Source organism: Calliphora vicina, chromosome 1, assembly GCF_958450345.1.
Source record: "Calliphora vicina chromosome 1, idCalVici1.1, whole genome shotgun sequence".
Lineage (NCBI taxonomy): Eukaryota > Metazoa > Arthropoda > Insecta > Diptera > Calliphoridae > Calliphora > Calliphora vicina.
In genome coordinates this window covers 58992314-59011292 of record NC_088780.1, presented here as the reverse complement: position 1 = coordinate 59011292, position 18979 = coordinate 58992314, and the positions used below count along the sequence as shown (strand labels likewise).

Below are 18979 nucleotides of genomic sequence, written 5' to 3'. Positions count from 1 at the left end.
TTTCAATGTGTAATTTGTTTATACATATATTAGATCAGGATTATTAGATTAGGATTAAAAACATTAATTTAAAATATTATCGTTAAAAAAAGCTTAAAAAACATATTTTTTAAATTTGTTTTTAACAAAACGTATTTTTTTCTTTAGTTTTTAACAAAGTGTTCTTTTTCCGATATTAGTTAGATGTATCTATTGATAAGTGAGAAACTTGTTACCATTTCCAGGTTCATGCAGTTTTTTAAGGGGCGAAATAAATAAAACTCAATTTCCCAAAAATTTTAAATGTGCGAAAAAGTACCTTTTTCTGCGGATATTGGGAAGAAAAAAGTGCAAATCTGTTGAAAAAATGCTAAATATAGAATACATTTTCACATTTTTCCACATATACATAAATTTAAGCACATTATTCGATTCAGAATTTTTTTAAATGTTGAGTATAATCATTGATGCTAACTATTTATGAAAAACGCGTGATTCATTGCCACCCCTTTCCAGAGCGAAATTTACATATCAGCTGTCGTCTAGATTGAAGAATAATACTCTTAAGCAGTACCAGCTATGCATGAGCTTTGGCATCAATCACTTGCCTTAAATTATAAGAGTAATGATTGGCGAATTAATTTTAAAATACTTCAAAATTAAGCGAGTCAATCTATCGAGTTCTTTTTTCAAATGCGACTTTTGAGTTATTTAAAAGCGCTTAACTATGTGCCCAACCCTTGTAATTAACCTACTGATCTTAGATAATTAAAAACGATGTGCAAATTTGCTTTGGTAGATAGATTTGCATTGAAATATATTTAAAAGCTATTGTTATAGATTTCGACATTCGTAATATGGGAAAATAAAGAAATCTTAAAAATTTTTGTTTTTTCCTGCTTTCTAAAACGCGACAAAAATTAAAACTCGTTTTCGATTGCATCTAGAAATATGCAAAAATCGGAAATTTGGAACATAATTATTTTAAACTATGTAAATAAGAATAATGTCTTTTTATGTTGCTAGTTGTCATGTTGAAATATTTGCATTCGCTTTTCTAAAAGCTTTAGTGTGACTTAGCACGCGACATTTATTACGCAAATATTGTATCGTCACGTTTCTCATGAATATTACAAGGGTTCTCTAAATTTGTATAATATAATGCTAGCAAAAATTATTTGTTTATTTAAATAACATTTTCGATTCCGGTGGAACATTTTGTGGAAATTCTCATATAATTTCTATACTTGATGTAGAATGTTTTATCAATCAAACATTTAGCTATCATACTCCTAAACTATTTTGTAATAAATTATGATGCAAATACTAGAATATTTGATCCAAAATCTTGTAAACTTTATTTAGCCATTTTGGTAAGACTGATTATAGATTTATACACAGAGAATACAGGTTGTACACATAGAATTTGTCGGTTCTATCAACAGAAAGACAGTTGACAAAGAAGAATTTTGATTAAAGCAACCAAACTTTTGTTACCCCTTTTAAAATTCTATAGCCACAACTGTAAAATTCGGTCACTAAGGTGGAATCATTCGATTGGCAACAAATTCGGTTGCTGTCACGAATCTGTTTTCTCTGTGTACAAAATGATTTTAAAAATTTGTTTCACAATCCTGTTTTCTTTATTAAATCTTTTCTTTTCATAATTTACAATAAGTACTAATATTTTAAACTTGTTTTTGCTAAGAGTAAAATTTACGCGGGAGTACCAAATGGATATTTCTGAGGATATCAATACGAATTCAGAAAAAGTTTAAATTTTCAAAGAAATGTATTATAACAGAATATTTTGTATGGTCAACATTTGAATATTTTTAGTAAATATATCGTCACATTAAATGCAAACGGACATAACTACACTTTTCTTTTTTTTACAGGAGAAGCAAAAAACTATATAAAATCAATAGCAATAAAGTATTCTTGGCAATTTTTGCGTTTGAATTTGTTTAATAAAGCGTGAACGTGAAGATTGATAGATAACAAGAACCATAATCAATCAAAAACTCGATTTTAAATTTTTGTTACGTCCTTTTGCATTGTGACGGTGACGATGTTCTCCTTTTTTTTAAGCCTGTATTTCTTAAGCGTTTTATTAATCGGCCCATTTGTGTATTTATCACAGTAAATCTTATATGTTTTGACATAAAAATTAAAATCGAAATACGTATTTATATCTCTTGTTATTAATTCTCCATTGTGAAATAATTTTCTACTTGACACTTTTATGGCACTTTAACTATAACTACATGGGTATATATTATATTAGATTTCTGTTTTGCATATTTATTTTCATATTTTATTATTAAACTCATAGATCCAATTAGTTAATTGATGAATTTATCAGCAATTAATATGCAAAAAAGATCATTTGGATAAGCAGAAGAAAAGAAACTATTTACTACTGGTATTTTGTAAATTACAGCTTAAGAAATGAAAACCAGAAATTTACAATAAAAATTGTATATTTTATAAAACATTATTTCATAATCATCTGACCGTGACAACAAAGTAAGTATATAAATACATCTATTAGTTTTGTAGTAAATCTGTATAAAAGTAAAAAAAAATAGCATGGTGTATTGGATCGAACTGCAATGAGGTAACTTTTCTAAGCAAGATTTTTTTTATTAACAAGATCGTATCCCAATGTAAACGGCCACAAATACAACAATATATAAGTATGAAGCTTCATCTTCAACGTTATAGTCATCATCTTCATCATTGAGATCATCATTGAATTGTTTGCTGTTTATAATGGCGATGATTATGATGATCTAGTCCATGTTGTATTAAACAAGTTGAATGATGGATGGATGCATATAACGAATAGCACTTATTTACTTGAGTAAATACTCATCTTAACTTGCTAGTCCGTGTAGATGTCTGTTCTTCTTTCCTGTTTCAATTTCATGTTTTCATTCAATACTCAAGTTGTTGTCTTGTTATCGTTCAAGTTATGCAAAAATTAATGAATAAAATTGCAAGAAAGCTAAAAATATATGATTTCAAACTGTTCTCAATGTTTTTATACATTGTGGGTTAGAAAAAGTTGTTTAATTGTTTATTATTTATTTGAAATCTTGATTTTTAGATAAATAAACATTAAAATTCCTTAAACAAATAATGCAATTTTTGAGATCAATAGTATATTATTCAATATACTCGTAGAACAAGTTCATTTGGGTACGTAGCATCATGGACTGTCACAGAGTGTCTGAAATATGTGAATTTAGAGGTAACCTTTATAGTGCACTATAGTGTTGGTACTAGAACCAATCCCTACCTCCAAATAATCGGTTATATAACTAGTTCTGTGTCAGTTCATTTCTCTCTACAATCAATATTTTGTTCAATAATGTAGTTTCAGGGAAGTTTAGGAGCAAAAATTTTCAAGCTAAATGGTGTGTGCCTTGATGCATATATTTTTATAGTTTTCATGACCCATTTAAAACTGATGCGAGGAAAATCCTAAACTTGTTTTTCTTTGTTTATGTTTTTCGTTGTCTCTCTTTTAAATATAATTAAATTTTATTTACAATGTTTTCAAGTTTGTGCAGCTGCAAATATTTGACATTATCAATTTTGTTTTTTTTTCTGTCTATAAAATGTATTTATTGTCTGGCCAACAACTCAAAACAACAACAGCAACAATTGCAATAGCAGCTAAATATCTATCTAAGTATCTACCAACCAACTTTTGTTAAATTCCTTGGATAAATGTATATTTGCTGTTGTTGTTTGTTGTAATAATATTTTAACAAAACAAAACAAAAAAAAGAAAAACAGATTTTAACAAACATTTTACCACAAAATATTTGCTAAAAATGGAAATCAGGTTTCATTGAGTAAAATATTTGTCTGTTGTAGATATTGTTGGTGTTGTAGCTGTTGTTGAAGTTTGTTTTTCTTTTTTAACCGACATTTGTGGCAACAATAATAACAACAAATGCCACTCCTTTTAATGCCAAAAACTAAAATCAATTGAATATTTCTGGTTGCATACATAACATACATACATATGTATATACCTACATACTACAATGTAGTACATATATTTTACTCTCTGATAATTTGAACATGTTTGTTTTTTAATGAACAAAATTTCATAAAAACTAAAGAAGAAAAAAAAAAACACAACAATCCTCTTTTTAAAACTAAATCACATGCAACTGTGCATCCAAAATATTCACATCAGTGCACTCAGAGATGTTAAAGAATTTAATCCACATTTTTCATTCTATTTCAGAGGATGAGGAATATTAAATTTAGATACCAAATAGTAAAACAAATGAAAAATTCAACTATTATTAAATAATAAACAAGTATGAGCTATGGAATTGTTTTAGTTTTATATGAAAACCGGAAATTTATGTCAGACTATGATACCCCTCGAAATAACAATTAACATTTGTGAATAGTAATGTTATTTATGGATTCTGGTGGAGTCTAAAAATTGATTTGGTTTAGTATAAAAATGAGACCAAGAGTTTTAACAGTTTATCTATTAAAGCAGGAAAAAATACCAATATTTGTGGTGTGTAAATACTGGGGTATTCAAATTATTCGGTTATTCTCTTGTTCGAATAAAATAATTAATACGAATAAGAGATTTTAACTTGTTCGAATAATTCGATCACACGTTTAAAATTAATCGAATTATTCGAATAATTTTTTTTTTGTAAACAAGTAGTTTTGATGTCTGTTTTTTATTATTTTATAGTTAAAGGAAAACAAAAAATAACGTTAATGTTAACAATTTAAGTATTGATAATGCTAAAAAACATTCGAAAACAAAGGCCATCATTAAATTTTCATCAGTAATATTCTGATCAGATTCCCTCCCAAACAATCTACAAAACAATTGACTAGCAAACTGATTAGTTTCCGTTTTGGAGCTATGCTTTAAAAAATATGAGCTAGTCCTGAATTCAAGGTATGCTGAAATCAGTGGTGCTAACCGTCTTCTTAGGTTAGCTCGTATTTTCGAGATATACCGTTATTTCGAAAATGGAGCAGGTTGCACAACATTTATTCGCGTAACTCAAAAACGGTTTAGTTGAATATGAATAAACTGAAAAACCCGAAATTCCGCAATAACATTAACTTTATGTAAGGCTTAACATGTTTTTAATCTTCGCAGTCGTTTTGGTTTTTAAAACGGCATTAAAAATTTAAAAATGCATACACGTTCTAAATTTCTATTGCTCATATAGAAAACGAAGTTCCAAATACAAAACAAGCCCTAAATGAAATCTGTCCACAACTTTTAATTTTATTCACAAAAGATAAGATGCATAACTCGTAGTAATTAGCTACATCGTGCAGTGTTCTTCTATGTTTAGTACTGCAATAGTTGGCAATGCAGTGCCGTTTTTACTGCACTATTCTATAAATTTTCTGTTTCTTGTTGATTTTGAATCCATAAATTTGACTAGTGGAAAAGATAAGATTATATATCAGCGAATGTGTCTTCTTTTAAAAATGTTTACAATTTTTAAGAATTAAAAAATTTATAGAAGACTTTTTGCAATAATATGGGAAAAAATTTTAAAATGTTATTAGTGTATATTTGCTTTATCTTTTGTTAAATAAAATCAAAAGTTGTGGACAGATTTGAATCTATTAGATCATGTTTTGTATGGAACTTTTTCTATGCGCTTAGGAAAAATTAACAGCGTAGCTTTATTTATAAAAAAAAAATTCTTTTTTCCAAAAAAAAATTATATTTGAACACATGTTATTATATTTAAAAACATGTTAAGACTTTCTTTTTTCAGTTTATTCAATAAACTAAACCGTTTTAGAGTTACAAGAATATATGTTGTGCAACCTCCTCCATTTTTGAAATAACGGTATATTTCGATAATACGAGCTAACCAAAAAACCACTGAATTCAGCGTACCCGAATTAGATTAACCCACCCCAGCTTGACAGAAAAAAAGTGTCAAATTCAAGCACAGTAGTATAATATTTAAACTATCTTATATATTCGGTCAAAATTGTATTGAATGTTGATTCCAAAACATTTAAATAAAAAAATACGCAATCAAGTCCAAGAATTTGTTTCAAATTATGCTGAATGTTTTTTTGTCTGAATATATGATTCTGTTTGGTTTTGGATTCTAATATTTTCTATTGTCCAGTTTATTTTTCAAATATCGGTCGAAATGTTAAATGTTAAAAATCCTTTTCAACTAATTTTTAATTCAAGAAGTATATTGTGTATATTTTTTTTAATTAAAAATAAATTGCCAAAAATTATATGAATTCTTTCAAGATCTGTCAAAATTTTTCTTTAAGTTAGTGAGTTTAAAGCGATTTGGTGTTAGATGCAACTGCTTGCACATACACGTATGAGTATTTTCATTTTTTCTTTCGAATTCAACAATGCGCAACAAAATTTAAAACCAAAAGTTAAACTGTTTTGCAAAATACGTAGTAATTTTGTTTGAATGTCTGTCTGTCTGTCTGTCCGTCTGTACTCGTGTACTTGTGAATAAAATGATTGCATGTTGGTCACTATTCATTATTAATGGATCCATGTACATTACACACATGCTAGTAAGTAGTTTAAGAATGTATCTTCTCTGTGTAGATAAAAAACGAATTACATATTTAGAAAATTCAACTGTACAATTAGTAAGTACATTTGCAGTTATTGTTGTTTGTGTTGTTATTACGCAAATAAAATGGAAAAATTACTTAATACGACACAACAGATACAATAGAATGTGAATTCGATGAGAGTTTTTACTTTAAAACCATAAATTTCCTGTAACCAGAAAATCTGTTTAAGCTGAGAAGAAAAAATGCACATCTTTTTGGATTCATTATCACAATCAACATCTTTAATATTTTAGATATTATATGATGAAGCCGCCAACAATGTTTTAGAGCTGCACCCTTATTATATGCAGAAGAAACTGAAGAATTATAAAGAAAACTGAAAAAAAAAACACAACAAATAATTTACCCTCATAAACTTAACACGGAAATTGATTATTCACGCACGCATGCTCATCAGCTTAGATATTGTTCATAATCGTACTTCCATCATAACTATTCAATATGTATTTGCCAAACATACGAATACATACATGCCTCAAATTTACAATTTACCATTTTTCTTTGAAATTTTCATTTTGTTGCAAGTTATGCAATTCAATTCATTTGCTATAATTGCTTTAAACATTACACCTTTAATTTGTATTACAAAATGACTGAAGCGGAAAATCTGTTTGTTTCTTTCTATGCACTTGCAGTCATGGAGTCATAAATATACACAAAAATTTACTTCTAAGTAGGCCGAAGATTAAAGTCAAATAAATGAAGTAATTTCTTTTTTATCATGTGGCTGTATTTCTTTAAATATAGCGAGGATTACTCCTTTTTAGTCGACACATCCGCCATAGAGCTTTAACGTACCACAGTAAATTTTTTGATAAAAAAACTTGAAAGCAATATCTTGTAGAATTAACGCTCATCTTACCCTCAACAATACAAAAGTTGTTTATCCTCGTGTGTTGTTTTCCACACATATGGTATGTCTAAGAACTTTACTCTAGAAATATATAATTTTTCAAAGCTGATTTACATAAAATGCAGCTAAAATGCAAAATACATTAAAATTATTTATAATGGTGTTGAAACTCACACACACCAGGGTAAGCAACGCAACTGTTTAAGCATATCGTTATGAAAAAATATTTCTGAAGCAATTAATGCTAAATTGATGCCGCATGAACAGAAAAAAAATTCTGACAAATCGCTGCTATTTTGTTTGTAGACTGTAGTTAGGATTGTTGTTTAAGTTGGTATGTATATAACTTCTTTTTATTCTCATCGCTGTGTATCGAACATATTTTTTTTGGATACTACACGCAGAGAAAAAATATAATTGGGCATGGTTACTGTAACCATTTAAATAGTGTTACAAGATTTTTAACAATATTATAGTCACAGTAACTATTTACATGATTGTGGTAACCATAATATGGTTAATTTATGATTCACATGATTGTATCAACCATATATATGGTTACAGTAAACAAATATATGTTTGTGGTAATCATATTTATGATGAATAATTTTATCATAATATGTTGTTCTCAGATTATGAGATTATGATGATAAGCCTTAAGCCGAGAGCAACATAATATGATAAGTCACAAACATATATTTGTTTACTGTAACCATATATATGGTTGATACAATCATGTGAATCGTATATTAACCATGTTATGGTTACCACAATCATGTAAATAGCTACTGTGACAATAATATAGTTAAAAAACTTGTAACAATAAAGAAATGGTTACAGTAACAATGCCCAACTATATTTTTTCTCTGCGTGTAGGTACCAAAATTCACGGTGAAGTTGCATTCAAGATTCAGAATTCGAATAATTTTGTTAATTGAAAATTATGCTTTTATTTCTAAAATTATGTTTTTATATTAATGAATAAAAAATTAAAAAATTAAAAAAATATAAAAGTCAGAGTGCTATATTAATTTTTGGCGAATCGTAAATGTCTTATAAAAAACCCTTATTTTATAAGAAATAAGTTTATTGCAACCCCGAAAATATATGAGTGACAAGCAGGCAGTTTGGCTTATTGAAAAAATCAGCTAATATCCCAATAAATTAAAGCTTAATGTCTTGGTTAATCATAAGCTTTTCTGAAATATAATTAGAAACGTCCGATAAATAATTAGAAATTTCTGAAATTCAATTCGAAATTGTTGAAGTGTAATTAGAAATTTCTAAATACAATTAGAAACTTCTGAAATACAATTGTAAATGGTGTAGATATCCAATTCTATAGGCCTATTTCAGATTTTCTTGAAAAAATGGAGTTAAAAAATCGGTTCCTATCCTTTAAAATAGCTTTCATTTAATATATAATATTGGACAAAATAATCGTTAAATTTAAAACCATGTCCACTGAATACTCGGGACTTCTATAGATTTCATCTGAGGTACAATTTTGAACATTTTACTAGAAACGAATATTAAAAGCCGACTTTCGCTTATATATCGGTCATTTATGCACCGTATTGGATGATCCTTTCAACACAGGCAATTCAGGAAGTATTTATGATTAATTTCTTCAGTTCTTTTTAGTATGTAGCTTCATTGTTGTGTTTAAATTGTGTTTTTAGTTAAATTTATTCATACCAATATCAACAACAAACCCTTAACTTGAAGTTAATTTTAAAAATTCTCAGTTAAAAATTGAATTAAAATAAATTTTGTTGTTAATTTAAATACAAGATATTATTAGCAAAAATAATGTGACAATTTTCAGTGAAAAATATCAATATTATGAAATGTAGTTAGTGCTAACTTTTTAAATCTATTGTTAGTAGGGGTTAGCCATTTATAGGGCGAGTTTTTTGATTTTCAATACCAATATTCATTGTAGATTTTTAGGTTATATGGGGAAAATTGGAAAATTTATTTTGACCAACAGACGAATCCGCTATCTTTATAAGGATTCACAAATAGTTTAAAAGTGTTCGTCCCAAATTCACCGCCATTTGAGTTGTTGCCAACCAAAACCTTACACGTACCATAGTAATATAGTCTACTATGGTTTAAAATCAACTTTTACGTCTGAAATTCAAATCACTTATGTAGAATCAAAGGATTATTCTATATACATAGATATTAAATGCAAATAAATTTCAAATTTATAAATACTTAACTTCTTCAAAATTTATTATATAATTAACAATGTTTACTGCTCCAATGTAAGTGCGTATTTAATTATTTCTATGACTTTATTATTATTTTTATGATTATTTCTTGTTATTTTACACAATTTTCAAGTACTACCAACTCATGTATGTTTGTGTTCGAGCATTCTTAAGCCAAACAGAGCAAAACAAGCACTTTTAAACTTACACTTTTTCCTATCTTGGTTAGTGGCTGTTTTGTTATAATTAATAGTAAATTTTGTTTATTAACATAACAAAAATACCAAGTACAATGGTTAAGTCGTAAGAAAATAAGCCAAATAAAAGCACTTAGCCAATAATAATAATCAAAAAGACTAACCAACTTCATATAAATGTATATAAAACATATGTATTAGGGTATTCAATTAATCGGGTTTCTGGTTCGAGCATATAATTAATCGGGGTTTAGATTTAATCGGTTAATTTTAAATTATTCGATTAACCGAATAATTTCTATTTAAATATCTATCTATATGATACACGATATCCAATTTCTCATTTCTTTTTTTAGTTTTTTCCTCAATTTGTTTTTTTTTAGATTTTGAATACTTTAATAGATTCATTAAGTTCTGATAAAAGCCTCATTTCAGTAATATCTTCAGTTTCGTCTAATACCATGTCGTCCTACGACTCAATAGGACAAAGTTCATCAGAGAACATTCTAGAAAAAATATCAATAAAAAAATCCTTAGTTTTAGATTTAGTACTATACTTCAGAAAAAGCGTTGTTAGAAGGGAATGTTCACGAGATAATAAATAAAATTTTTGTGTTTAAAACTATATTTCTATATAAAAAATAAATATGGTTAATAGCAAAAAAAAAATTTTTGGTTAATCGACAGAAATTAATCGGTTTATTTGTTATTTGAAAATCGTACATTTTAAATTATTTGAACAGTTAAACGACCAAAATTAATCGGATAACCGATTAACGGTTAATCGATTGAATACCCTAATATGTATCTATTTAAACAAAATCATCATCATCTTCATTAACACCAACAGCACTCAAATTCATTTTTTTGGTATTTCGTACAACAATTGTTGTACTTGTGTTTGTTGCTGTTGTTAAGGTCATTACACTCCGAAAGAAATGAAAACAAAAAACAAACAAAGCTAATTTTTTTCTCATGATAGAGCCAAATGAAGACAACAAATAAATAATAAAAATTACTGCAAAAAATTTTAAAAATAAAGTAGGAAATGAAAACAGATCAACATACTCGTAAAATTGTAGTTTGTCACCTAAATATTAAGTTGAGACATCCAAAAGATTTATACAAACTTACATTTATTTAGGAGTATCACAGTTTAGTTGATATATCCGCTGCTGTAACAACATTTATGCGTATGCTAGGGATACTTTTTTAGCGATACAATACACAGAGAAAACAGATTCGTAGTAGCAACCGAATTTATTGTCAATCGAACGATTCGGTTGCAAACTAAATGTTTCATATCCCATTCAAATGTTTGCCTCTAACAAATTATATAGCTGTGACTACACAAAATAAAACTTATTTATCGACGGCGCTTTCGTTCGTGTGGTCGTATTAAATTTTCAAATACTTTAACCTATAACATGGATACTAAGTTATGTAAATGATAATATATCTACATTAGGGTGGGTCAATTTTTTTGACTACTAAGTGTATAGCAAATTCCTAATCTACGGAAAATTCTAAGAACTTTTCCAGAAGAAACCATGGTTCTAAAATCAAAATCGAGCTTCCGGTTTTTTACGAGAAGATTTGGAGCTCAAGACCTCTTTTGCTAGGAGACCTCGGGTATGTTCAATTTTAAAAATAATAATATTTCTTCGTTTGTGTTCCGATTTCAAAAAATTACATATATATTCTCGTCGAGTACTACATATAACATCTCGTACCTATCAATTATCTCTTATAGCGTAAGAGATATTGGCATTTGAATAATACATTTTTAACATTTTTACCCACCCTACTCCAGTTTTTTGATGACCGCGGTTTCAAATATTTTCCGATTTTCTCTATTTTTAATTTATAGGACTAACAAGAAATGTATATATAACATAAAGAAAAAATAATGACTGAGTCCAAAGTTATGCTTAAATTTCAAAAAATTAAAAAAGGCGATTTTTCGTTATTTTTTTGGAAAAAGGTGTTTTTATTCTTTTTAAGTTATCTAAAAAAATTTCTAAGAAGATGCATAAAGAATATATAGCTACGAGATGTTATATGTAGTACTCGACGAGAAGATTCTATATATATATATGTAATTTTCTTGAAATCGGAACACAAACGAAGAAATATTATTATTTTTAAAATTGAACATACCCGAGGTCTCCTAGCAAAAGAGGTCTTGAGCTCCAAATCTTCTCGTAAAAAACCGGAAGCTCGATTTTGATTTTAGAACCATGGTTTCTTCTGAAAAAGTTCATAGAATTTTCCGTAGATTACGAATTAGCTATACGCTTTACAACGTTTTTTGGGCCCGAACAAATTGACCCACCCTAATCTACATATCACATTTCATAGAATATTAGAAATTTGGATCCACAAAAATAAAACGGTTTTAGAAAATCTTTGAACAAAATTTATTCTCCATTTGGAGGATAGGTTCAGTTATAGACCGTATCCAATTTTTATAAGAAATGTTTTGTGTTTGGGCTTAATAGGGAAATTATGGGTGACTAGGCTTCTCGGCTTCACAGAAATTGGAATGTAACTTTTGTTTATGCAAAACAGATTCAATTATTTACTTCCAGATAATTGAATCCATTCAAGCATAAAAATTAAATTTTTGAAATGTTTAATATTATACACATAAACAAGTCTGTGAAGTCCCTAATTATTTAACACATGATATGCGAGCACAATTTTATCAAAACAAAGTGTTGAAAAACTTAATAAATAGTTGGCAGCAGTTTAAAAATAAACCGTTAATACTGGCCACCATTAAAATGTAAAACGTTATTCATGTCTTTTTTGACGTTTCTTATGTAGTATTTCCCCTCATTCATTCGCTCGTTTATTCTTTATGTGTAGCTTTTTATTACGATTATGACCATTAATATTAATAATATATTAAAATATATGTATAACGTTTTTGGTGTAACTAATGCAATAATTGTTAAATGAATCCCATGTCGCTTCGGTACAATTGGTAACACGTTTCAGCATTGAACCACCAAAGTTAGCATGAGTGTGGAGTACTTAATTTGATCAAATAAACCACACAGAAAAGGTCAGTGGAAGCTTAAGCAAATTAGGTGACCATAAAATATTTGTGTCAATATTTGTGTTTACGAATTATTCAAATTCGTAAACTTGAGAATATGAAATTGTTTTGAAATTAAATTCAATTTCACAATTATTTAAAAAACAAATCATAAAACGAATTCATAAATACTCATAATAAATATCAAATATTTTATTTGTATGCACATATGTATGTACTACGTACGTGTTTGTTTCGGTTAATTTCTTTAAAAATGAGGATGACGAACTCCCATTGAAATGGTGGCTGAACTATGGTTTTTGATTAATTTGATTAATGCTGGTCATAACATGACGATGTTCCTAGTCGCATGAACATTAATGCCAAAAATAAATATGACTGACACAAGTGTAGTAAGTAAGTAACACGTTTTGCTTTTATACATTTTAACAAAATATTTATCTTTACTTTTTTGTTGTGGTTTTTTATGGATTTTCATTGCTAAACGAAAGGTGATAGAAACACTCAAGGTTACTTTAAGTGTTTAAGTGCGTTTGTATCAAAATGCTTATGTATGTATCCGTAGTAATTGAAATTGAGCATAGAAACTAACTCTGCCATTTATGTATCCATTCGATGCCATTCATTGACTATAATTGTTGAGCAAACAACTTGAAGCACTAGAATATTTCCAATTATTAATAGCGATAATTGCATTTGATTGTATTTGTTGAATGTTCATTCATAATAATGTGGTTTCAATACAAATGAAATCAATATTATGAAGGACTAATCCATGGGGTGTTAAATAGTATTGAAGCAGCAAAATTAATATGGAGTTTTAAGGTTGACTTAACAGAATAATTCAAAATAAACATTACTGATTTCAGGGGAAAATATCTACATTTTACTTTAAGGTTTACCGTTACCGATATTCGTCAAGTTTAGTTACATAAACATGTAATGATATATTACAATTTACAAATTTAAATCATAAAAAAAATCATATGCCCAATTCACAATTGATGTCGTAGAGTTGTACCGTTGTACGACGTAATTTTTATACCCTTCACCTTCGTGAGAAGGGTATATATAAGTTTGTCATTCCGTTTGTAATTTCTACATTTTCCATTTCCGACCCTATAAAGTATATATATTCTGGATCCTTATAGATAGCGGAGTCGATTAAGCCATGTCCGTCTGTCTGTCTGTCCGTCTGTCTGTCTGTCTGTCTGTCTGTTGAAATCAATTTTCTGAAGACCCCAGATATCTTCGGGATCCAAATCTTCAATAATTCTGTCAGACATACTTTCGAGAATTTTGCTATTTAAAATCAGCAAAATCGGTCAACAAATGGCTGAGATATGAGGAAAAAACCAAGACAATCTCGATTTTTGACCTATATCTGGATTACTAAGACATTAATATAGACAATATGGATATCTAATGATAGATATTTCAAAGACATTTGCAACGACGTATATAAGACTATAGTAAGTTGAACCTACAATGGGTCAAAATCGGAAAAAAATGTTTTGACCAGAATTTTTTTTTTCAAAAAAAAAAAAATTGAAAAAACAAAAAAAAAATTAAAATTTAAAAAAAAAAATTTTAATTTAAAAAAAAATTAAAATAACAATCGAAAAAATTGTTTTTCCAAAAAATTAAGTTTTGTTTACGGCTGTTAAGATTCGGCACAGCCGAATATAGCACTCTTACTTGTTTTTTTGGACAATAGTTTTATGTTATGGAGAGTACAAGATAATAGGCCTTTTCACACATGAGATAAAATCGTGCTTCTGGAATCCTATAAGAATTTCCTGCCCCACAGCAAAGAATAAAGAGTATCCCACCATTATGGAAATCGGCATAAATCCATCATTCTCTCGATCCATGGAATATATATAAAGTAGCTCTCTCTCTCAACTTTATATAAAACTAGATGACCGGCCGGCTTCCCCGGTAACTATTTACTAAGGTTAGTTCTTCAAGTTTCTCCAAAAAATGATCTTCAAGTTTTTCCAAAAAATTTCTCTTATTAAGAAATGTGAGAAGTGAAAAGAAGGAAATATATTAAAAATTAAAATTTCCGAGTTTTTTAATTTTTTTCTTTAAAATTTTTAATCCCATTACATACATGGACCATATCATTTTTATATATAGAAGAATAGATAGAAGATAGATAAGATGTCAGCTTTCCTAAATAAAGAAAGGGGCTTCGACAACCTAATAACAATTTATTGAGGGTGATATCTCCCCTCCTCATTCTTGATGAACTAGGTTTAGTGTTCTCAATAGGTCTTCCAGATAAGGCCAGTGTCTTTCAGACCAAAATTAATTTTGGCCAAAGTAAGTTGTAAAATTTCCTACAGTGCTGTCCTAGCTAGGACTTATATCTGACATTACCTTTGTTTGGATCCCTAATCATAGAAAGTACTAGTGCACATGTGGTCCAGCTTGACATCAGAGCTGAGTTTTATGAGAGTTTTAACGGGTTATCGGTAAGCATGCAACATACTTGAACTTCCTTTCAATAGTTATATTCGCATGCTACCGAGACTGCGGAAACATGTTCAGCTCTTCATTTGACAGAACTTTCTATGCGAACATATGAATGATCTGTTTATATAACCAAACAGTATTACCTTATTGCATATCTGAATGCGATCTGCTTGGATCTAGTACATAATATTTTTTTTTAGCAACTAGTCTTTATCTAGTTTATCGATTTTATTGTGTGTGGTCTTGTTAGATTGGAGTCATATCGATTCTACCACATATACCAACCAACCATATAAGTGGAAAGGAAATTCTGTTTACTTTAATGAAAGTATAAACATTTTTAACATTATAAATTTAATATTCGATTAAAATTCAAAAATGTTTTATAAAACAAATCAAAATTTCATAATTAGTACCAAAGTATACCAAGTAGTCCGACACTAATTTTTTTTAAATTCTCTCTCACATGTACGGGTACCGTGTGAGTTCAGAGAAATGTAAACAAATGAAATGTCTTGAAATTTTACAAATTATTATTTTAACCATATTATTTTATATTTTTTTAAACACTTTCATTGTTAAAAATTTTCTATTTTGCACAAATCAATAAAAAAAATTTTTTTTTGAATTTCTGAAATGTAATTTTTTTTTATTGTTCCATTTTTTGTATTGAAAATTAATACAAAACAAAATTTAAAACATTTTTATAAAACTCTGTTGCCTGGTAATTTTGTTACTAACACATGTTTAGAATTAGGTACTGCTGTCAAAGAGTCGGACTACTTGTTATACTTTGATTAGTACAAATTATATGTAATAGTATTATATTTTAATAATTTTAAAATTTAAATTAGTGGCAATATAGTAATGTCTGTTTGTTGTTCTCTTTAATTTCAGTTTATGGCAGCAGTGCTGATCTTAATGTCGCAGTCGATGATGGCGATGCTTCATTGTATAACGGCGATGCGAATCATAAAGTATGGAACGGTTCACAAGATCAGCTAGACAGCATTGTAATGGAAAGTCCCTACGACATGTACTCAGGCAATACATCGACTTTAGGTCGTCCAGCACGTTTGCGACAAATTAGTCAACCAATCGATGTCCCACCGCCACCCATGAAAGAGGAGAGCAGTAAAAAGAAAAAAGATAAGAAATCATCGAAATCCTCAAGTAGTCAAAGTCTATCGGGTACGCTGATACGACCAAAACCCATGCATCCGGCAACAATGCAGCGTCATGGCATACCAATGGGACCAGGACCGGGTAGTATGATTTATGGAGCACTGCCCGGACCTCCACAACCTCCCATGGGTAGGAATTATCATACGATAAGTCATCGAGGATTCCCACCAGGCCCTCCCCTGCCACCACATCATCATGGCCATCATCCCGGCATGCCACCTCAAATGCATCCGCAAATGATGCATGGCCCACCACATCACATGGGTGTGCCAATGCAGGTGCCCGTTATGATGCCGCAACAGTATGCCACCCTGCAATCATCAACTTCTACGAAAAAGAAGAAGAAGGATAAGAAAAGCACAGGCATTCCGGTAGGTATGCCCATTGTACCACCGATCTATGCTTATCATCATGCACAGGCTATGGGTGGCCCAACACCCCCACCACCTCCACCACAAAGCGTCATGGCTCAGTCGATGATTGGTGAGCCCAGACCTCTAGCAATGTCAAGTCGAAAATTAGCCGCCTCCATGGGTAACGGTCTAGACGATTCGGGCAATTCTGGAGCAGAATCACCTGGTGGCACCGGCATCTACAGAAGAAAGGGCCACTTAAATGAACGCGCATTTAGCTATTCCATTCGACAGGAACATCGCAGCCGCAGTCATGGTTCCTTAGCTAGTCTACAATTCAATCCCCCCGACATGAAGAAAGAACGTGAAATTGCTCAAATGGTAGCCGGTCTAGATCTAAACGATGGACCCGAAGATCCACGTTCTATGGGACCGGCCACACTGCAGCGTAAACAAGCAGCCATGATGAATGGCAATGGTGCCATCTACGGCAACGGTGGCGGACAGGCCATCTATGGCAATGGACCATCGAGTAGTTTTGGCAAACCCAGAAGATAAAATGAAGCGGCCTTAATTTTTGAAATTTGGCAATTAGTGTTGTATGAAGGAGAAAATCAAATCGAATCAATATCAATTTGATTGAGAATATTTTGATTTTGTTCACATCTTATTGTTATCTAGGTTTATCTAAAAAAAAACATTATCTAACACACGCACAGAAATACTTAGGTTTGATATTATTTTAAAATGATTTTGAACACAAATAAGCGCATACACTCAGTTACATATAGAAAGACAGACATTGAAATTATTTAATTTTGCTGAACTTTCAAACCACATACCAAGATAATTGAACTTGATCGCAAAACAGAAACAATTAAATCGAAATCAAATTCAAACAAATATTTCAATTAAATATGTAATTGTCGGTCTATCCGTCAGTAAGTTAGTCTGTCTGTCTGTTGGGTGTGTGTGGCTGTGTATGCGACAGAGAGTGTATGTGAATGTTTATATATTTAGCGATGCTGGTCAATAGAATTGCTTATTATTTCTTTCTTTTTATATCAAATTAAAATAATAATAAAATATTTTTATTTTTTGTATGTATTTAATATAATAATTATTCATTTCTTTTTTTCAATACAATTTGAAACTATTATTTAAATAATTAAGTATGTAATAACATACAAGTCGTTCGTTATTCATCGATTGTATGAAATAAATACATAATTTAATCTAGTTTGATGTAATTTAATCAAAACTATATAATTAATTGTATCACTCATACATATTTAGTACATATAGTATATCAATTATATGAGTGCACGTAGAAAATTCTATTTAAAATGTAACTGAAAGTAAAAAAGATTTATAAATTTAGAAAAATAATTGAAAACTAAAATCATTTAATCTTATGTGCCTTATTAGGTTTATATTAGTAATTTTGCCCGATGTAAAAAATTTTGACAATATCATTTTAAAATTTCATGAGCAACAAGATGCAAAAATTAAAAATAAATAATATTTTAAAATAATACGAGTAATTTGTTAAATATATATTTTAATATACACACTTTTATAAATACATATATACATACATATATAAACTATATATAATTATATATATTAAGTTTATTTGTAGTTACATATTTAGTACGCGTGTATGTTTGTCCATATTAGAATTATTTAGTTTTAATTTATTTAGGTTTTTATATACATATATTTTAAATGCATACGAACAAATTCAATATCTACACAGACATGCATACAATATACAATATAAATTAAATAAACTTAAAAATATAACCATTAAAAGAGCCTATTTTAAAAATGTACTATTTATATTAAACAAATAAAATACATAAATGATTATCTTCCAATCTTAATAATGTTGTATGTAACAAAGTAATAAATAACTGATTAATTAAATAAATAAATATGTTTAAAACTTGTATGTATTTCAAAAATGCCGGTGTTTTATTTTGTTGTAATCCATTCTC

At 29.0% G+C, this 18979-nt stretch overlaps 1 protein-coding gene across 1 annotated transcript in view; it reads left to right on the top strand.

Annotated features, from left to right (window-relative positions):
* Positions 1-18946, top strand: part of LOC135962811 (uncharacterized) — a 42087-nt gene extending 23141 nt beyond the window's left edge. The window contains exon 2 of the mRNA XM_065514706.1: positions 16339-18946. Within this exon, the coding sequence (XP_065370778.1) occupies positions 16339-17537 (1199 nt within the window). The 3' untranslated portion in view covers positions 17538-18946. The remainder of the gene's footprint in view (positions 1-16338) is intronic.
* The last annotated feature ends 33 nt before the right edge of the window (positions 18947-18979 follow it).